This window comes from Syngnathus leptorhynchus, chromosome 15 (assembly GCF_054491065.1).
Source record: "Syngnathus leptorhynchus isolate UIUO chromosome 15, UIUO_Slep, whole genome shotgun sequence".
Lineage (NCBI taxonomy): Eukaryota > Metazoa > Chordata > Actinopteri > Syngnathiformes > Syngnathidae > Syngnathus > Syngnathus leptorhynchus.
In genome coordinates, this window is record NC_141209.1 from 3547501 (window position 1) to 3567502 (window position 20002).

Genomic DNA, 20002 nt, shown 5'->3' on the forward strand with positions numbered 1-20002 from the left:
TTTTTTGGTGCATCCATAGCTTGTCTCCAGTGCTGCACAATCAACATGTGTGTCCTTGTGTGTGTGTGTTTTTGCCCCCCCCCCCCAACACACACACGCCGTGGAGCTTCTTCCTTCACTTGGCTCTTTAAGGATGAGAGTCCCGAAGTAGAAAAAAAAAAAAAAAGTATAAAAACCAACACAATCCAGTGCTTGGGCAATTTTAAACAATGTTTTTTTTTCATTTAAAAACATTCATTCAAGAGCCTTTAGAGTTTAAAAAAAAAAAAAAAAGGCATGACAAATCTTCAAGGGTGTCCTCTAGCAGCCTTTTCCTATTATGCCTTGAGGGGGGGGGGGGGGGGAGTAATTTAGGACCCGGTGGCCCCTATTGAAGCCTTTTGAGATGTTCCATCTTCTTCTTTGTCATAGTGCTGTGCTGCAAGTCCTCCAAAAAGGGTTAAATCCTAAAAAAAAAAAAAAAAACCTAAAAAATATAATAAAAACGTGATCCAAAAGAAGTTTTAACTTATTTAACTATATATTTTTCAATTATACTACAGTAGTTATAACTCTTGGAGTTGTTTCCTTTTTTAAAGTCTTCCAGAGTGAGGGATCTTTATTTTTTATTTTTTAAGAAGCGCCACATGAAAAGAGTGTTTTGAGTTGTTTTTTTGTTTGTTTTTTTTAAAGCCCAAGACTTTACAAAGTCAGCTTGGTCCTCCGCTTGGGTGAAAATGTAACAAACGTTGGAAAAAAAAGAGTCATGGTTGTCACAGTCTGGAATTCTTCAGTTCTGCTCCGAAGGCTTTTTCGATTGTTACTCTTGAAAAATAAGTCTAAAAAAAAAAACGGCGCCGCTGCTTGTTTTTTCTCTTTCTTGAATTCAAAAGTGGCCTCGGCAGTCACACCCCCCCCCAAAAAAAAGTTTCCCTTCCGGCGACTGTCAGGCGTGGATGTCCAGGCCCGCTCCTGCAGTGGCGGGGTCCATGGGCGTGAGCAAAAGGGGTCTCTGGGCGGACATCCCCGGGTGGGACGAGGACGAGGAGGCTCCTCCGTGCATCAGCATGGCGGCATGGTGGTGGTGGTGGGGGTACGAGTGAAGAGGAGGGGGTACATGACGCAGCTGGCCGGGGTAGGTCATCTGACGGGGGGTTCTGTAAGGGGCCGGGGCCATGCTCACGCCCATAGGACCGCTCTGAGGTACGTAGTCGGCCGGCACGCCTGGCAGACCTGGCGAGGAGACCACAACATGTCAGCATTCATTTGGATCTTGGTTTTGTTTTTTTTTTTAACCACATCATCACTTTTAAAACCTTGGGTCTTGGTCCATTTTATAATAAAATGGAAGGTCTCAGGTTCAATTCATTTTTCACACTCTTGTATGTTGTAAACAGAGCGACACGAATTCCGTGTACATGTTGGTAGAGGTCGGGAGGGGGGGGGGGGGTAGGCAGCTACTGCTGGAGCCAGGGGGCCTGGTTCTGGGTCCGGGTCTGGGTTTTCGGGGCCGGCCCACTTTGTAATGTGAACCCCTGGGGGATTAGAAGATGTAATAGGAGGGGAGAGGTCGGCGCAAGGTCACTAAGCATGCTCGCTCGCTGCATTCCTGCACCTTAGTACACTGCAATTAAGAAATGACACTGGAGGGCCCTTGTGAGGGGAAGAGGAGGACACAGCGCCCAGGAAAGGTGGGCCGGTAGCGGGTGGTGGGGGGAGAGAATTAATGACCGGTCTCATTGGCTGAGAGCTTGGCCCATTTTCCAATACCTTGCCGCTGCATGTCACATCATTGCAAATGCACATATTTGTGAGCACAGCTCTCTTAAAACCTCACTACCGGGGTCATAAAATATATAAATCATTCAAGGCGAAGGGATGGGGGGGGATTGGAAGAGACTATACATGGGCACGAGGTGCCTCCTATGGCCCCCATATAACCTGGAGCGGCTTCTGTTAAAAGGCCCAGCAGATGTTTTTTGACACTGTAAACTGCAAGAAGCTGCAGTCATCGTGTTAAGTAGAACCCGACCCCCCCCCCCCCACACACACACGGCCCACTTCGTTATTAGCAAGAGTGTTACGCGCGGACGATACCGGAAGCACGGGCCTCCTCGTTACGGCACAGCGCTCGCGGTCGCGCTCAACAACCGGCCGTAATTAAGTAGCTGGCCGTAGCATATTGTGCGGCGCCGTAATCAAATCAAGAGAGAATAATATTCCTCTGCATTAAGCTATTAATGTAATTGGTCATGAAGCGTATAAAAGTGCCCCGGCGTAATTAAATAGTCTCAAAATTATACGGCCCCGTATTAAGAATTAGCCAACCTGAGCAAATGTTGTCGCTGTGCGGCTGTTTTAGGGAACATTGCTTACGGACACCCCCCCCACCCACCCCCTCCACGTGCATCGCCGCCTCGAGCAGATGAGTGAGAGACAAAACAGAAGAGAGAAAGAGACGAGGTAAAAGACCGGAGGGGTGAAATGATCTCTGTCGGCGGAATGGCGTCTTTGACCCGTCGCAAAAAACCCAGTCGGGCCATTTGCATATAAAGGCTTCTTTTAATCAAGCTAAGTGCTATTATATTGTGGCTCATTGGACAGCGCACAGCTTAGGTGTTAAGATAAAACATCCTCGGAAGACCCCCCCGCGCCTCCTCCCCGGACACTCTTTGGAGTGTGATATGTCTCGATTTTTCAAATGTCAGCACAGCAGCGGTTTTGTGTGGCGGTGGTGAGCCAGGACCCGGATGGCCACCTTAATCAACTGACCCCATTGAGATGCATTAGTCTATGCGTGTGTGTGTGTGTGTGTGTGTGTGTGTGTGTGAGTGTGTGTGTGTGTCTACACACTCATAAATCCATCCGAAAAGCACCTTTCCCACTGGTTATGTAAGAAAAATACATAGCAATTGTACGGTACCGATTAAACGATTCGATTTCGATTGTAATAGTAGATCGTAATAGTTGTCAATTAATTGAATAATAGATGAATCAGTTAATTTTGACACCTCTAGTTATATGCTCAGTCTAATTGAAAACAGCTACTATCTTGTTGCAAAACGTTTTTGGGTGGGTGCCATTTCCTTTCGGATTTTAGCTAATCACGGCAGGGGTGGGTCCCGATCCGTTAGCGGGGGGTTGGCTATAAATACAATTTGTGACATTAATGATACGTCACAAGAGTTTTCAAATGTAAACTATGTCTCCATAAAGGTTGTGTGTGTGTCTTTTAGCCACGATGCCAACAGCTATATACGTAGGCTCATAAATTTATCTCAATGTCTCAATGGTGGCCCGGCCCAAACCAGACCACCCCCCACCTCCTTTCCTGATCCTTAAGTTGTCACCATCCAGTGAAGAATAATCAAAACACATCTCGGCTCAAAACAATCCCCCGTGAAGGATGGGCCCCTGCCACCCCCCGTCCAGGCCCGTATTTCTCATCCCGGGTGGGGGGGCGTAATGTACTGCGACGTTCCCATCTTTGCATATAAGATAATTTGGACATCAATCCTTCCCTGGACAGATTTATGTCACTCTGAGGACAGTTTCACTTCTCTTCTTTATCGCTTCACTGGAGCCTGCTTAATTCCCCCCCCCCCCCACACACACACAACCCCTTGTCAGCCCATTCCCCAGGAGATGTTATTTTTTCCCTAAATGTCCGACATTTGCATCCTCATCCATTTGGGAGGCGGGAGAGATAAATAAATGCTCGGTTCCTTCCACTGTCCTCTTCTCGTTGTCTGGCGCCACAAGTCCCGTCCCTCTCTGTCCTGGGACGGGCCGAGCCTCCTTTTTCCCAAGTTAATTCATCTTTAACTACTCTCCTTGCCTGCCTCCCATCGCGCTAAAAGCATCCTTTAAAAAGCCCCCGGGAGGTCCGACGGAGAAACGGGCCCCAAGCTGGGAAAGAAAATGAATGATAAAAAAGAGAAAGGGCCCAGTACTTACTTCCCCCTTTTTCTTTGCGTTTTTGCTTTACAAGATGGAGGTTACATGTAGTGCCATTGCCCATCCATGCCCATATTCATCCCCATTCCACTCATAGGCCCTGGAAAAAGAAGAGAAAATGCCAGAGGAGAGTCAGCTGGAGTCCGAGACACGACATGTTAGCACCAGATGAAAGAATGAAGAGGAGAGAAGATTGCCGACTTTGCATGCCAACTTGACTACCTAACCTAGTGCTAACGTTGCTAACTTAAATAAACTAGTGTTAACTTTGCAAGCCTGCGTAAAGTTATCCTACTTAAGACTTTACAAGCCTCTGCAAACTTCAACCTAAGTAATAAAGATTTGAATAATATTATTTGACAGGCGGAAAAAGAAACAAAACTAGACGTTCCGAAAAAAGGGTTAAGAGTGTGCCAGCGCAGCGTGTGTTAGCAGTTAGCCCAGCAGATGCCATGCTGGATTATGGCAGGAGCACAGGTGACCACGAAGAGAGCGAAGATGTCGTTGGGGGCGGAGTTAAGAGAAGACTCACCGCCCGGCCGGATCCCCATGTGCTGCTGCCCGTCCAGCACGAAGCTGCCCATGGGCTGGCCCTCGGGACTGTACGCTGCTCCTTGGCTCACTGAAGGATCAAGAAGAAAACCTGATTGTAGTCAACACGCGGGCATGAGAAAAAACAGGGAGGAGGTGGATCGGGGGAAGAGGAGGAGGAGGAGGAAGAAGAAGAGAAAAGACACCAGACAATCAGCAATTGTCTCAGCTTCCAGCCCAAACATACTGTAAGACATTGTGCTTATGTTTGTGCACTGCGGTGAGTGACGCGTGGCACACACACATACTTACACACACACACACACACACACACACACATGCACCGCTATCGTGCTACGTTATGACATGCTCATACATTGTTGTTGGAGGGCAACGAAAGCATACAATGAGGCCTTACTTCCCTCACAACATGACTCAGATCCTGCATTGCTCTCGTCTTTTATTAGCCCAAGTGCACCTAAGTGAATTATCTCGGATCATCTGCAACCGGCAGGGATTAGCGGCGGAGTCGTTAGTCATGCTAATTCATTAAAGAGATCTTTAATTGGGGTAGACTGGATGTAGGCGAAGAAATATTCCATATGGGAATTAAAGGGAACGCGACAAATAACACAAATGGCTATTTATGTTCCTAATCGTCCAATAAAAAGGTGTTCATTATCATATTTAAGCAATTAATCTATCAGTGAAATATTCACTATTTGCGATTGAAAAACAATCGTTTCTGATTTGCCGATTCATCGACAAAATAAAGCACGATTGTCAGTCATTTTTAGTTGCAGCCCTATCCAATTTTTACTGGTAACTTTTTCCTTATTCTATTTCTAATGTGGTGATGAAAAAAACAAGGTTCCCCTGTTGAACTTGTTTCTCATTCTTAAGAATAAAAACATTGATCCACTTGTGCCAATTTGGGCTTAGACACAAACGTAGCACAAAAGCAAGATTAAAAAAATCAGCAATCAACCGAGGGACAATTGAGAGTTCTTTGGGCACTTCCAATAGGATATCTCCAATTAAACTGTGCACATTGAGAAGATGGTCGGCGGGGGTAACTTGAGGTAAGGTGCCCCCCCCCCTCTTTCCCCCTGAAGAGAAACTGGGCAACAGTGTGCATGCGAGTGGGATTTTTGGAAAGGACATCTTCACACCAGGGGGGGCTTTGGGGAGGGGGGAGAAGGGGAAGGTAGGGGGGAGAAGAGGTGGAGAAGAAGAGCGCTACTGTATCCATTCTTTTGTTGTTGTTGTTTTTTTACCTGCTCGATTCGACTGGTCAATCATGGGCTGTACTATTCTTCTCCTGGCATTAATGAACCTGGCAGAGACAGAAGAAGAAGAAGAAACAGACGTTAAATCAGGCCGACATTCACGCCGGCCACACACACACACAAATACAACAACAAACAAAAGGCCGATTGTGTGGCGACTTGGGAACCAAGCGAGGGACACGTTTAATGTTCCTTATGATCTATTCCCCCCTCGTTTAATAAAGCTTTTGATTACGTCGGGTTGCCACGGGCGCCGGGGAGACATTCCTCAAGTATTAGCTGCTGCTCGGGCGCAGGCCGGGAGGGGGTTAGGGGTGGAGGGGGGGGTTTGGCGGTGGCACATCCCTTTCTCCTTTTTTTATTTCCCCTCGCAGACACTTTGGCCCCCGCACACGCCAACTTCACTGCGGCTCGTCTTCCCCCGTGTGGGGATGCCCCTCATTGGAATGGGAAAGGAAGCTTTAATGAAGAAACACTGAGGATACACATGCTTCCTTTCAGGCCTTCCTTCCCCCTTTTCAGGGACCCCCAACTCGGGACGCGTCGGGCAGGGCCGCCTCCAGCTGTCCAGAAATGAGCAACACTTGGAGTTTTAGGATGGTCACAAGTATATTGTTATTTTTAGTGATTTTTTTTAAGCCAAGCTTTTTATCAGGGGCGTAGCTAGAATGTTTTTAATGGGGTGGCCGGGGTGACACAAAAAAGCACCTGTAACCTCATAGCTGGAAAACTGAGGTCTGCCTTGGCTGAGAATTTTTTTTTAATTAATCAAACCATCCACGCCTGCCCGTTACCATCCAGGTAGAGGTGGCGCCCCCTATCTTCATACACCTGTACAATCCAACCTTTCCCATTTATTTTCTCCAAAGGAGTTTTTGAGGTGGTACGTGGTGGAAAAAGTTTAACAACGCAGTCTTTCGCAAAACATTAACACACGATCCCATTTGGGAGAGGGAGCACCCCCCCCCCCCCATTTCCAGCTGTCCAGAAATGAGGACCAGGCATGGGCCACTCACACGTGGTATAGTGATGTCAGCGAGCCCATCAATTAGGCCGTCTGAAGTTTTATCACTGGCCTTAGTAGCAAATAATCGCAGTGCCACTAAAAAAAAAAAAAATCGGTTCACAGAGAGGTGACTGCCAGCCGGGGGTGACCTTTTAACTCTTCTGGGGGCCGCGAGCTGACCACTGGAGCTCAGATTTTTTGGGGGGGGTTTGCATCCTCTCATCCACATCCATAAAAAAAATGTGCTGCAGGTATACGACCATGTGGTTAATATTAAAGCGAAAAGGTGGTTTCAAATCACGAGTGTAACGTACGGAACGGCTCAAGAGGTGGTCATTAGCGGCAAAGGCAGAGCTGGAACCAATTTGGACTCCTAATCCCCCGTGAAGTCCTGATACCTGCCTTCACCTTCCCCGATGAACTTTAAACGCTTCTAATCTGCCCGGCTACAAGCTCACATGGACAGCGAGAGGTAAACAAAATAAAAATAAAGAAGAATAAAAAATTATAGAAAAATTATTATAGAACATTTCTAAAAGAAAAACAAACCTTTACCCTAAAAAACTCTCCTTTTGAAAAAATTAATTTGCATGTTATACAAATAACTGCCAAGAATTTGACTTGGCCTTGTGTCTCTTGTTGGAGAGCTGTCAAAACATTTGTATGCAACCAATAATAAGTCTTAGGAAGAAAAAAAAAGTGCCTGTACTCGAATGGTACTCTTGCAGCAGCTTTTGTTTGTCATGTCGAGCATTTCTCTCATTTCTGGCTCGCTCCGCCACTCGCTCTCTTTTCTTCTTCGACAAAGTCGTCAAACTAGTGACCTCACTCCTGATTGGCCGGCTTTCCCGCAAGCCGTCTCTTTCTCGCTCTGGCTCCCTCCCTCTCACGTTTCTCCGGCTGGGCCGGGCTCCAGGGAGAGGGCCGCTTTGGCATGATGATTTCTCAGCGAAGGAATGCTGACAACAGGAGCCAGTTAGCAGGTGTGGCTTGGAGTCACTTAACCAGAAACGAGAGCATTGTGACCCGCTGAGATGTGGAGATACGTGAAACAATGTCTTCTCCGTACATTTGTGTTGCATCACACCACAAAAAAGGGCCGGCTGCTCAATATACAAGTATTTTTTTTTCCAAAGTCAGTTTTCGACGATTGTATCGAAAAAAAAGTCATCTGGCACACACGCAGTGTAAGACAACATTGTGTGTCGGCCCGGCTACTTAACAGGCCGCCCCCCCCTCGAGCGTGAGCCGATATTAGCAGCCGAGGGACGCCGTGTTGATCCAGCCTGGCCGAGACCTCGTGTCAAGTGGACTCCCGCTGTCCTGGCTCCATCATTCATAGCCTGACTGTTATTTCCCCCGCGCAGCTCCCGAGCGCTCGTAAACCACCGATTGTTGTCCGTCTCGGCACGTGGACGCACGAACGTGTACAGTATGTCCTCGCCGTCGTGCCTTTTAAGGGTACGTCGCTACTGTAAGCCCAAACGGTGGCTGCGTAGACTGTAAAGAATGCGCTGACACGCACAGCGGACGCGTGCGTACATATTCCCACGTAAGTGTGAAAGGATAGTTAGCACTCGGAGGCCACTTTTGTATATGTGTTCTGAAAATGTGCATGGGTTTAATGCTGGGGGCGACAATGGTTTAAATATACATTTTGTTAGAATCGGAAAACCATAAATGCGCCAAAGTTCCAATTTTGCATCCTACATGCTAATGAAAAATTACCATAGCATTCCGACATATATTCAAACACTGGCTACCATAGGAGAAGTCCACATTGAACAACAGTGGACCTGCTAAAGCCACCCCCCACCCCAGTTTGCACACACTAGTTGGCTCTTTCCCGGGGAGAATGTACACATTCTGCCGCGTATCCCGAGGAATGACCTCCACATGACCCCCTAACCTTGCCTTTAATTATTTGTTTGAAGACAGCATGGAGTTCCCATGCTGTGTGTGTGCGTGTTCATGTGTGTGTGTGTGTGTGTGTGTGCTCTAACACTGAGCAGAGGCAGGCAATAATAAGCTCCACCGCCAGATGTAGATAATAAAAGGCGGACTTTTGGTTCTGGCTGAGCTGAGGACACACTGCTGTGGTCCACAATGTACGGCACAGGACAGCCCTAAAGAGGGAATTGACGGTCGCCGTGGTCCGAGCCGCGGGTCAAACCCGGAGTCGCAAGTCCCCCCGTGGAGGATTGAGGAGCGGCGTCCATCTAAGCACACACCATTAACAGCGTTATCAGCGCCGACCTCGATAAGCTCAATTGGCTCGACTGGCGATTGATAAAAGATGGAGGGAGGTCCTCGGGTTGCCCCTCCGACAGACCGCCGCCTCCTGGTTACCATGGCGACAAGTGAAGCACACAAAAACAAAAGGTTTGTGTGAGAAGATATAATGGAGGTTTCTGATTGGATACACTGGCTGGGATTTTTTTTAAACGATTTTTACACCTCAGTAGAAAAATAATGTCGGATTTTTTTTTGTGTAAGCAAACAGTCATTACAGAGCGGGCCTGCAGCGGGGCGGTCTCAGCCTTCTGAACATCCACCGCCGATCTGCTGTAATGACAACAACGCTGATTGAATCAGCGCCGTCAGGCCCGACTTAACGCTATCAGCTGATTCATCAAACGGTATCGCCGCAAATGTGACAAATGGCCGCAGGGGGAATTGAGATCGGGATGTTTTTGCGCTCCCACCTTTTGTCGGGCTTGAAGGCAGGCTGAACATGACCTCACCGCCGCCGTGTTTGATTTGCGACAGATGTGGAGCAGAGCGAGAAGGCTGCTGCAATTTTTTTTTTTTTTTAGAGGGAAGTTGAGGGTGAGGGCCCGCTTTTGGGGCAACTGCTGTGTTTACATACCTCTCCTCGCTCTTTCTCTCCCTCCTTCCATACTCTTTTGTGCGCCTCTCAAAAGAGGGACTGTTTCACCTCTCCTCCATGGACTTTCACTGACCTGTTTTTTCCCCCCTTTTTATTACTGCGCTTATTGGCCTTTTGTGGAACCCCCGCAGCACCGCTTTGCGACTCGCATCCCTTCGGCCGTGCATGACCCCCCGCCCCAAAATAAAACTGGGGAGTTGTGAAATTGGGGTGGAGAGGCGGGGATCACACAAAGAATTAAACGTATTTGCGGTGCAAACTGGCAGGATTTAACGAGTAGCTAATTAAAATAAATCAATAGCACTGCGGCACGCTTTGCTCTCTCGCCGTGCACTTTTCTGACAGCCGCAAAGCTTTTCTGCTGACGGCTTCAATGTAAAAGTCAAGGTCCACTTCACATTGTAATGATCTGACGGAAATCTGTATTCACTATGTTTGTCAAATTATCAGAACGGTCAGAACGAGATGCTCAAAAAGTAGATGAGCATCCACAGCTAAGGCACAAAAACAGGCTAAACTGAGGTCAGCATGTGATTTTAATCTGTCATTTCTGGCCACAGTGACAAATGCGGCACTTGTCATTTGACATGTCCCTCCGTGTTGCTCTTTAGCAGATTTCTTCTTTGCAGACAAGGTGAAAAGAAAAGGAAGGAGCGCCTAGTCCAAGCATCCCTGAGGCATCAACACACCTGTATGAAAGGCGGCCTATTGTAGCAAAGCCAACATGGCCGACCCGACACCTTTCAACAAGGAGGGTCTACCTCTTAAAACTATCTCCTCCCCAAACAATTTCCCCTTACTGTTCTTCTCTGTAATTTCCTATTTAAAAAAAAAAAGCTTGCCAGAAACCCCAAACCAGTCTGACCCACTGAGGGACATCATTAGCCAACCACTTCAACCCCCCGATTGGTGCTTGTAGCGCTCCTTAAGGAGGCTTCGCTACTGTAGCCTCCTTTCACCTCTCAGTGCTATCAAACAACTTTGATTTCTCAGTCTGCATCTTCAATTTCCTCCTCCTCCTCGTCTTTGTCTGATTCTTCTGCCGCTGCCTTTCATTCTTCTCTCCCTGCGTCGAGTGCCTGGTAATCGAGTGCGAGATTGTGCGACTCTGTGACCCGACACCCCTTCTCCCCCCCCCCTCTTTTTTTTTGTTATATATCAAACAGGGCGGCTTTGTGGATTAGCAGAGGGAGCCGATAATGACATGATAGAGGCGTGATATTTCCACCCAAATTGAGTGCCGTGCAGACGCGGCGGGGAAATAAGGACGATCGACTTGCTTTTTGCTCGGGATCAGACGCCGCTTTTCTTCTATTTTACGGGCCTGGAATTTAATGTCATGTAATGGAGGAAAAGAACATTTTTAAATACCTCAATAGCGATACTGAAACGGTATTACGGCAAAAACTTGAAACGTCTTCAATAGCTGCTTCAGAAGTACCGGCACTAAAGATTTGTGATTATGAGGTATGGCGGTACCTTTTGTTGTAAAGTTATAATTAATTTTTTAGAAAATGTCCTATCATTTTATTAGATATTTAATACTTCTACATAAAAAGTAGATATTTTTATTTGTGTAAAACCACTTTTTTTTTTTGCATAATATTAAGATCGTATTTTCTATACTAATATGTTTTTCTTAAAATATTTCAATTATTTTTGCAGTCTCATTGGCCTAATATTTGGATATTTTTCTGATCAAGTTAATTGTTTTACTTATGTACAGTAATTTTACACTCATTCATGAAATTAAATACCTATATCATGTATTTGGACTTTTTTATTTTGACCCTTTTTTAATTTTTACAAATTTTTCACTGTGAGAATGCCAAGTTTTTAAGCGACACCTACACTGCGGGATGTAACACATAACACAAGGGAGTACAGTATGCTTCCCCCTCCCCCCTTCTCCTCCCCCCTCACCTATTTCTTCATAATTGTGTCAGTGGCGTGTGAACGGGTTTTTCCACCCTGGAAGTTTCCATGATGCCGCATAGTAGTAGCGACCGTCCGGCCCCCGCTGTGTTCCCCCGCTTTTGAAAAATTAATAAGAGCTTCAATTGCACATAATTGCTTTGACATATATTCAGAAGCACACACACACAAGCAGGGCTATGAAGGCAGGCAGTGGGGAGTTATAAATAGCGGCTGTTTGTGGTGCTGGAACTGGCCACAGGGACACTGACGTGAATGGCGGACCCCCAGAGCTGCAGATCACAAAACCACCTCTTTTCCATCCCCTGTGGTCCTCGTTTCTGATGTGACACTGGCAATAATAAAAGCCAAACAAATACGTATCTGCCAAAAAAAAACAACAACACAACCTACGCTCAAGTGTCACTACACAAAAGTCAAGTGGGATGAAACACCAATGACCTCATTTGTGGAGCAGTGTATAGAGTTTACATTTTGACATGGACAAAAGTATTGGGACAGGTGGCCATTGCACCTACAGTCATTTTTTTCCTCTTTATGGCAAAATTATTTTCATGTAAATTTTAATTTTGCACTTATCTCTTATATTATGGTATTTAACACAAATTTCCCCCAACTATTGTGACTCTCCGCCGACTAGAGGGGAATCAACATCAAGGTGCACAGTTGTTTTTATTTGTTTTTATAGCGGTGAGCTTCTTTTCACACCTTAACAGCAACTCCATGTTTACAAACATGTACGCTGATCACAATCTCAATTACTTATCTTGAAAAAAAAGTTTGACTCTTGTTTTGACGTTTTAAATCTTTTTTTCACGGTATATATATATATAAAAAGAGGGGGCTTTAGGATGGAATGCAAAATGTGAAGCAGCAGCGAGGCGAAGGCAAAAACAAGGAGCATGCCTCAACAAAGAGAACATACCTGCTTGAGGTTCACAGAGTTTAAAGAGCTCAGCCTGAGCGGCAAGATCCTGTCCACATGCGCACACACATGCACACACACACACCCTCAAGGCCATTCTGTTACACCTGGTCACCTTTATCCCTTTCAGTCCCCCACACCCTCAACCTTCCACACACACACGTGCATTTACCAGTGGCTGACACGCAATTCCCATGGCTATCTCATTCAACAGATAAAACTGATTGTTACAAATCTACTCCATCAGAATATTTCCAGTCAGTTGTAAACTGCACATATAAAAGTGATGCTGTAATTCGCATGCCAGGCCACTAGTTGGCGATGTAACTTAGTAAGGAAACATTCCATTAGTGGGCTTTAGATAGTTTGAAAATGCCGTTTGTAAATGCCACTCTCAAGCACTGGCAAAGCTGGAAGGGAGGCTGCAAGGGCACTGCCCCCCCCCCCCCCCCAACAAAATAAGATGCTTGGATCAGAAAATTGACTTTGGGGTATTTGGATTTTAGTAAGCATATAATGAATCTTTACCAGCGCTTTCTGACATTTTTTTTTGTTATTTTGTGGACCCCCGGAAATATCCTTAACCCTCCCCAGGGAAACAAATCCGAGCTCCACCAGTGCCCTCAAGCTTGCTTGAAGAAATCCTGTCCTGACTGTCCCAACGAGAGCCAAAGGCAAACGGAAGTTCCTGAACACGAGACTCAACTAGAAAGACTTTGAATTTGATCTTTTAGCAGTTTGCCCTTTTATGAGGTGGGCCTGCAGGAGGTGGCTGGGGGAGGGGGCCGAGTTGGACTTTAAGCAACAAAAGAAAATGACGAAGGCTGAAGCAGCCATTGAGTGACATCTCCCCTCGTTTGCAGCGGCCTCATTAACAAACAATACGGCTGTGAAATTGCTTTAATGACAAAGTCATAAAATTGCTATTCTGCTCACAGATGGCCTCGGGGTACGGGGAGGATTGGGGAAGGATTACGATGCCTGCCCGTGTGTTCATAAAGGAGAGAAAAACATCATCGTACACTTTCACTTCCTCACGATTAAGGGCTGTTGAAGAATAACGTCACTGCGAATGTTTACAACATCTTCACAAAATTCCAGTGTGGCATAAACGGTGGTCAGCCCCACCCACTGTGACTTTTCCTTGCCTCCACCTTTTAACACCTCTCTTTCTGCAAATGAAATAAATTAACCTACTTTTCTCTCTCCCACACTTGTCGACCTCTCCGCCCCACTTCTACAGAAATTATCCGTCTAAGAATTAAAAAACAAAAAGAAATAAGGAGTCTCGCCCACGCGCAAAACGCGGCTCGACTTTATTTCAAACGCGCCAGCTCTTGTTATTAAACGACCCCGCCGATAAAACCAAGCTGGTGAGGTACAAAGAAGTCAAAAGGTGCTGGGAAGTACAAAGAAAGCTCGCTTCCCTCACCCCCACCCGTTGCTTCCCTTCTCTTTCTAATGCTTTGCCTTCTTTCAGTTGCAGCTACTCCAGACTAACGCATCCATCCATCCATCCATCCATCCATCCATCCATCCATCCATCCATCCATCCATCCATCCATCCATCCATCCATCCATCCGATAAAGTGGGAGTGGCTACACATTGAAATCAATAGCGCACATTAGCATGAACTAATTAATAGCCACCAATTGAAATAAGAACGGCATCAACTGCTCAACTCAATCCAAATAAACGTTCGCTCACGTCGCAATCCGCCAATAGCGGAAATTATCGTTTTGCCACCCTATTCCGGATGCGATTATTATTTGCGCATGGAGGAAACAGCCGGATCAAATGAATTTAGCGGGTAGGTGGTTGGGTTGGGGGAGGGACGGGGTGGTTGACACTTGGGATCTGACAACAGAGTCAATTCGGCTAATTAACTGCCAATTAGCGCTCCCTAAATGAGAGGAATCGCGATGCCTGTGTTGGCAACGCCGCAGACTCCAGACCCCCCCCCCCCCACAGCCTCTCGCATCGCTCTACGCCAATCGCACACACTCCGACACTATATTTAGAAAGCCAGGGGTGCAACATGGCCACCAACTCAAGTCCCAGGTTGCAGCCAAGAAAAGGCGCCGACATTTCCATCTGGGTCAAAGTAAAGACGAATGAAAACGGGGAAAAAGTAGGATGTTGAGGAATGCTCAGGAGGCTTCAACATCTTCAAAGAATTTGGGAAAAATGATCAGCTCGCCATTTAACGATGCAATTGGAAAATATGACTTCTCGTTGCCCGCCAAAACTGAACGGATCATAAAAACCAAATATAAAAGTCAGCGGTCCAACATTGCTTCCTGGCCGGAGACGTCAAGTTGGAAAAAACGCAGCAAAGTGAGAGGAACACGTTGGCTTTGTTGTGATTTTTTTTCTTGGATGTTCACACAGCAAACAACCACTGGAATTGAACGTTGACCTTCAATTTCACCCCCGGTGTCTCTAAGCTGGAATCAACTACGAGAGTCGCAATAATAATACACAATAACAATAATCAGTGTACTTTGCCCTCGGTGGTGCGAACGGCCGCAGATATTTAAGCTATTTCACATCATCGATGGTCACAGGCCGTCTGGCGCCGTCGTCTGGCGGATATCCTTCCCTTATCATGTGACCTGCGCTGCGACACGGGGCAAAGGTTGGCCGAGAGCCGCCCCTGTGTCTTAATAACTCACTCATTGTATTCCTTTCTGCCGCTAATTAGTGCTTCTCTCTCTCTTTGTCGTGTGTGCGTGTGTGTGTGTGTCTGTCTATTCCCCCCTGGGCTGTAGAGACGAGCCAGAGGAATAAAAATAGAGTGTGGCTTAGTGCCCTCTTTATTGTTATTAGTGCTCCATTGGCACAGCAGTCCGTCATCATATATGCCAAGAAGTGGCTGCAAAGACGAGGGAATAATGAGCGGAGCATTTCCTGCCTTTCTTTTCGCCGCCTTTCTCCCGCCGTCATCTCATGTGTGTGTTCATGCCATGGCCGCGTCATCGCGCCGGTAAATAAAGGCGAGGTGTCGTGCTGGCTCCTATGCCGAGGATTTGGTCAGGCCCCATTTAGCTTCAAATGAGGGCCCGCTGAAGCCACGGGAGATGGGAGAAGCTTCGCCTGGTTGTTTTCCAATTTGTGCCAGACCTCTGCCAAGGCCCGACAATCCAAAATGATAAAATATGGATATGTCAAATATGTGTCATAATTTGTTTTAAATAATTATATAATATAATAAAACTATATATCTATAAATATAATATATATAATATAAATACTACAAAATTAAATAATAATACAATAATAAAAATAAAATATGAAGAAAAAATAAAACAGGCAGCAATGAGAAATAAAATAATAATAAAATAACAAAAATAAAATATGAAAAAAAAATGTAATAAAACCAGGCAACAAATGAAATTTTCACAAATCTCCATGGCAGAGGTAACTAAGGGCGAACTATGCAAACATCAGCTAGCATTAAAAGCATAAGCAAGCAGCAGCAGAATTGTGGACTTTAACCTTTTCCTGTTTTCTTTATTAGTGGTAGCCGGATGTGTTAGCTAATGATGCAAACTGGAGATAGTGACAATATTAGCCGGACGAAAGGGTTTCAAGCGGTTTATTTGGATGGGTGCAGGTGAGCAGCAGGTAGAAAAGGGAGGACGGTTTGACGGGATAGAAACAGGGCAGCTTTGTGCCGCCGCCCGACCGCAATTGTGGCGGAGGACAAAGCCCCAATTCAGCACATCCTTTTCCCCCATGGGGGGAAGCATTGGAAACCCAAGACGGCGGTCATACAGCCCCCCAAACCGCCACCGTCGTCTATCTTTTTGGTCTCTATCTGTCTTTAGCTCGTCAGGTTGGCAGCGGCTGTGCATCAAAGGCAAACCAAACAATGTGAAAGCCTAGCCAGGAATTTGAAGAGCTTTTATTTTTAACAAGAATTTCGAACAGCGACGCTGCGTCATTTGCTGGGCGGGATATCTCGGCATGGAAAGAGAAACCAAAGAAGGGCAAATAAAACGTTATTTGACAGCAACGGAATGTTCGGAATATAAAACAGTTCTTCCTTAAAAATCAAAAGAGCATCTGTGATCTTTTTCAATATTGCACTGCGGTCCACTATTGTTGGTTTCAATGCTAACAATGCTAACGTTGCTATTTTTCAGGCTACCACTGCATTTGTGTGTTTGACTTTTTTGACAAAATGACTTTTATGTTTTGTTGTTGTTTTTTAACTTCAGCGAGTTTTAGTTAGTTTTAGAGCAGAGTTACCTAATTTTATTAATTTTTAAATGCTTTGTTTTAGTTGTGTTTTTACTAGCCTCAGCGTTAGATTGAGCTTTTTCATATATGTAATGTTGTGTAAAAAAATTCCAATAGTCGGAGAGAATAAAATATATATATTTGAAAATATTTTCCCACATTATTGGAAATTTAGTCAAACAAACACAGCAGCAGGACCACTCTTAAGGAAAAACGCACCATTTTCCAAAGTCTATCGCTGTCTGCTTTGCCCATTCCCGCTGTATTAATCACCATGACACAGGCGAGGCGACTCAATTTTCTGCTCCCGTAGGTGAGGCGCACGTGGCGACGGTTTCGGAAGATGGCTGGCGCAAGCCATGAAAACAGGCGGCTAATCTTTGCTTACCGGTGTAATTGAAATGCTATCCACACTGTAGGGTGCATTAAAGTCTGATAACGGCGGTTCCCGTGGCCAATTTAAGTAGCTCGGCTCGGAAGGAGAATAAAGCGGAAGGGTGAGGGAGGGAGGAATGGGAGGGAGGTTGGGTTGGGGGGAGGTGTGATAGATAAGGCTGACAAACCAGGCTAATTCTGCAGGCATGTTTCTCATTGTGATCCAAGAAAAATGAGACGAAGAGAAAAAAATGAATCAGAGAAGCAAAAAAGCGAGAAAAAAAAAAATCAATTGACCCTCGGGTGGCTCGTCGGCCCGCGTGCCTGATAAACCTAAAAGCTTCGTTAATGTGGGCCCGCCTGTACCCGGCAGATAGAGCACTTTGTAAATGAACCCCGCTTTGATAAATATATTAAGGAAAGCTGCGAATAAAAGGCACAGACTTGTCATTTGTAAATAGAACCTCCCGCTACACAGAATTAGAATGATAAAATGGGGTTCCATATAATTAAGTTTGTGTAAGACCTGAAATCCGTGCAAATACCTTCCCGGCACGCTGAAAGGAGCCTGTCACTTCAATTAATCTGAACATCACCCTGAGAATGTTCGAAACCAAATTAAGCTGCAGATAAAACCGGGGCTAGTATTTTGATAAGTAATTCCTGTATCATTTCTTTGCTTCTGTGATCATTTTATTTAATCCACCACCCCCAGTTATGTGCTAAGCCGTCTACAAAGGCCTCACTGGCCCGGCCACCGCCACCTTAATCCCGCCGTGTACCGACCGGGGAGGGGGCGGCTGGCGCTTTTTGTGTGGGGGCACCGGTGGCGGAGCTTGGTATGGCTTTTTGGGATGGCAAGGGCGGGCAAAAGGGGGTGATGGGGGGGGGGGAGGGGGGCTTGTGGGTGTGGGGGCTGCAGGGGTAGCTTAAGATCTCCCTTAAATAGATTGCAGTCAATACATGTGTTGATACACAAAGAGACTCTGACTTAAGCGATAACTGGAACATCCCAATTGCTAACACATAATAATATTACAAAGCCTGCACATGTGTGTGTGTGTGTGTGTAATGTGCTTGCTAGGAAATGATGCACATAGGCGGTTTTTACATTTTAGGAAAGAGGTGGGATACGTTTCCCCCCCCCATTGGGGTTCTTTTAAGATCTATTTAAATGCAAATTTGCATTGTGGTGAAGTTTGCTAGTTTATATTACATATATTAAGTAGATCTCATATTTGTGATGTATTGATAGAATATTGGATAAAAAAGATAACAAAAGCCCACTATGGATCTTAAAGGTGTTCATGATGTACTGAAGTGACCACAAACAGGCGCATAGCTTCATTCAGATCAACAGTATTCAAAAGCAACACTGTCCCTTTAATGTTGACCTTCTAGTCACCTTCACAATCATTCCAAAAACTGCAATTGATCAATACAAGCACTGTCACCATTTAGTTAGCTTCATTAGCTTTACTATGATGAACTAAAAGCAAAAAGCAATACACCAGTACACCTCATTAGCTTAGCTGCTAGCCTCACACAAAAAGTCACCATAGCTCAGCTGACTAAATTGCCAGAGAATATAACGAGGCCATCTATTAATAGCACCACTTGAGCAACATTTTTTCCATAGCTTGCATTGATCAGGTTTTATTACTTGTGCGTATATAGGGTGCAGATTCTCCACCTATGCATGAGAAGAATGAGAAATTAAAATGTGGACTTACCAGTTGTTAACTTGTAAGATGGTGAGGCCCGTGTCTTGGGCTAGCTGCTTCTTTTGCTCTTCAGACGGGTACGGGTGCTGTGGGAGACAACAAACATACTCATTAGCTTCATAAATATAGACAGGCACGCAACAGCGTTAAATTCCTTGCGGTTTGTCAGTTGCTTTTGACATTTTTTTCCCATGTTGCCTGTATTGCACTGCACCTTCTCGGTGACCTCCACCCAACCCTGCCGCTCCCACCGTGCGGTATAGACACGGTCGGCGAGCATGTGTTTACCCACCCATCGACGCAAACATGCATACGATTGAGCTTAACCTGACAGAGCTGGCCAAACAAGTTTGTCCAAACCTTGAATTCCCCCAACTTTACTCCCAGCCATGCACAATGTATAGCCTCGACATGAATGTACAAAGTCAAGCCCAATGTAAAATTCAATGCACAGCACAAGTAAAATCAAATTATTTGAATTTGGACAAAAATCTTAAGGATACACCTCTGACCCATTTCTCAATATTCAAAATTACGTAACGGTGGAATGGAGGAAATAATTCTTACTTTGACTCAGCATAATAATTTAATGGCGTTATTAGTGGCTCTACAAGTTTAGCATCATGTTGCCTAGCAACAAAGAATGAAAAGAAAAGCATGACAAGATGTTGTAACCAAAAAGGAATTTGCTTTTCCTTTCATAAGCTCTTGAACGTGACACTAAACAAATCCATTTTCATTGTGCGGATACTTTCATTCTATCAAGCATATTGCAGTCGAGACGTTTACACCCGAGGCCGCCGTCCCGTGACGCCGACGGAGGCAACGCGGGCCGACGAATGAGCGGCGGGCCTCGGGCTGCTCGGCTACCAAGCATGACAAAACAACGATGATTGCCACTGACAGATGTCTTTAAAGGCCAGATTAGGAGGCGGGCGCACGCAAACGACACAAATGAGACATTGTTTGCGCGCGCACGCACGCCGCGCAGAAATATTCGTGGAACTGACACCTGCAAGTCAGCACACACAAGAATTCCTTTTAAAAGATGACACTTAAATCCTCCTCGATTTTCAGGTGGTTTCAAGGTCCATTAACATTCTTCGCCTTCAAAGCAAACACCTAGATGTCTTGCTCGACTTTTT

General features: G+C 45.6%; 1 protein-coding gene across 8 annotated transcripts in view; it reads right to left on the reverse strand.

Moving 5' to 3' along the window:
* The window catches only part of meis2a (Meis homeobox 2a), a 64522-nt gene that overhangs the window by 449 nt on the left and 44071 nt on the right, over positions 1-20002 (reverse strand). For 3 of the 8 annotated variants that reach the window (XM_085931361.1, XM_085931358.1, XM_085931359.1), the window contains exons 9-13: positions 18867-18943; positions 5745-5803; positions 4469-4579; positions 3937-4036; positions 1063-1212 (exon numbers count right to left, since the gene is read on the reverse strand). In XM_085931361.1, coding sequence (XP_085787487.1) covers positions 3978-4036; positions 4469-4579; positions 5745-5803; positions 18867-18943 — 306 coding nt within the window. In that variant the 3' untranslated portion in view covers positions 1063-1212; positions 3937-3977. Of the gene's footprint in view, positions 1213-3936; positions 4037-4203; positions 4213-4468; positions 4580-5744; positions 5804-18866; positions 18944-20002 lie in introns of all 8 variants that reach the window. The other 5 variants (XM_085931360.1, XM_085931362.1, XM_085931363.1 and 2 more) reach the window with 4 other exon arrangements.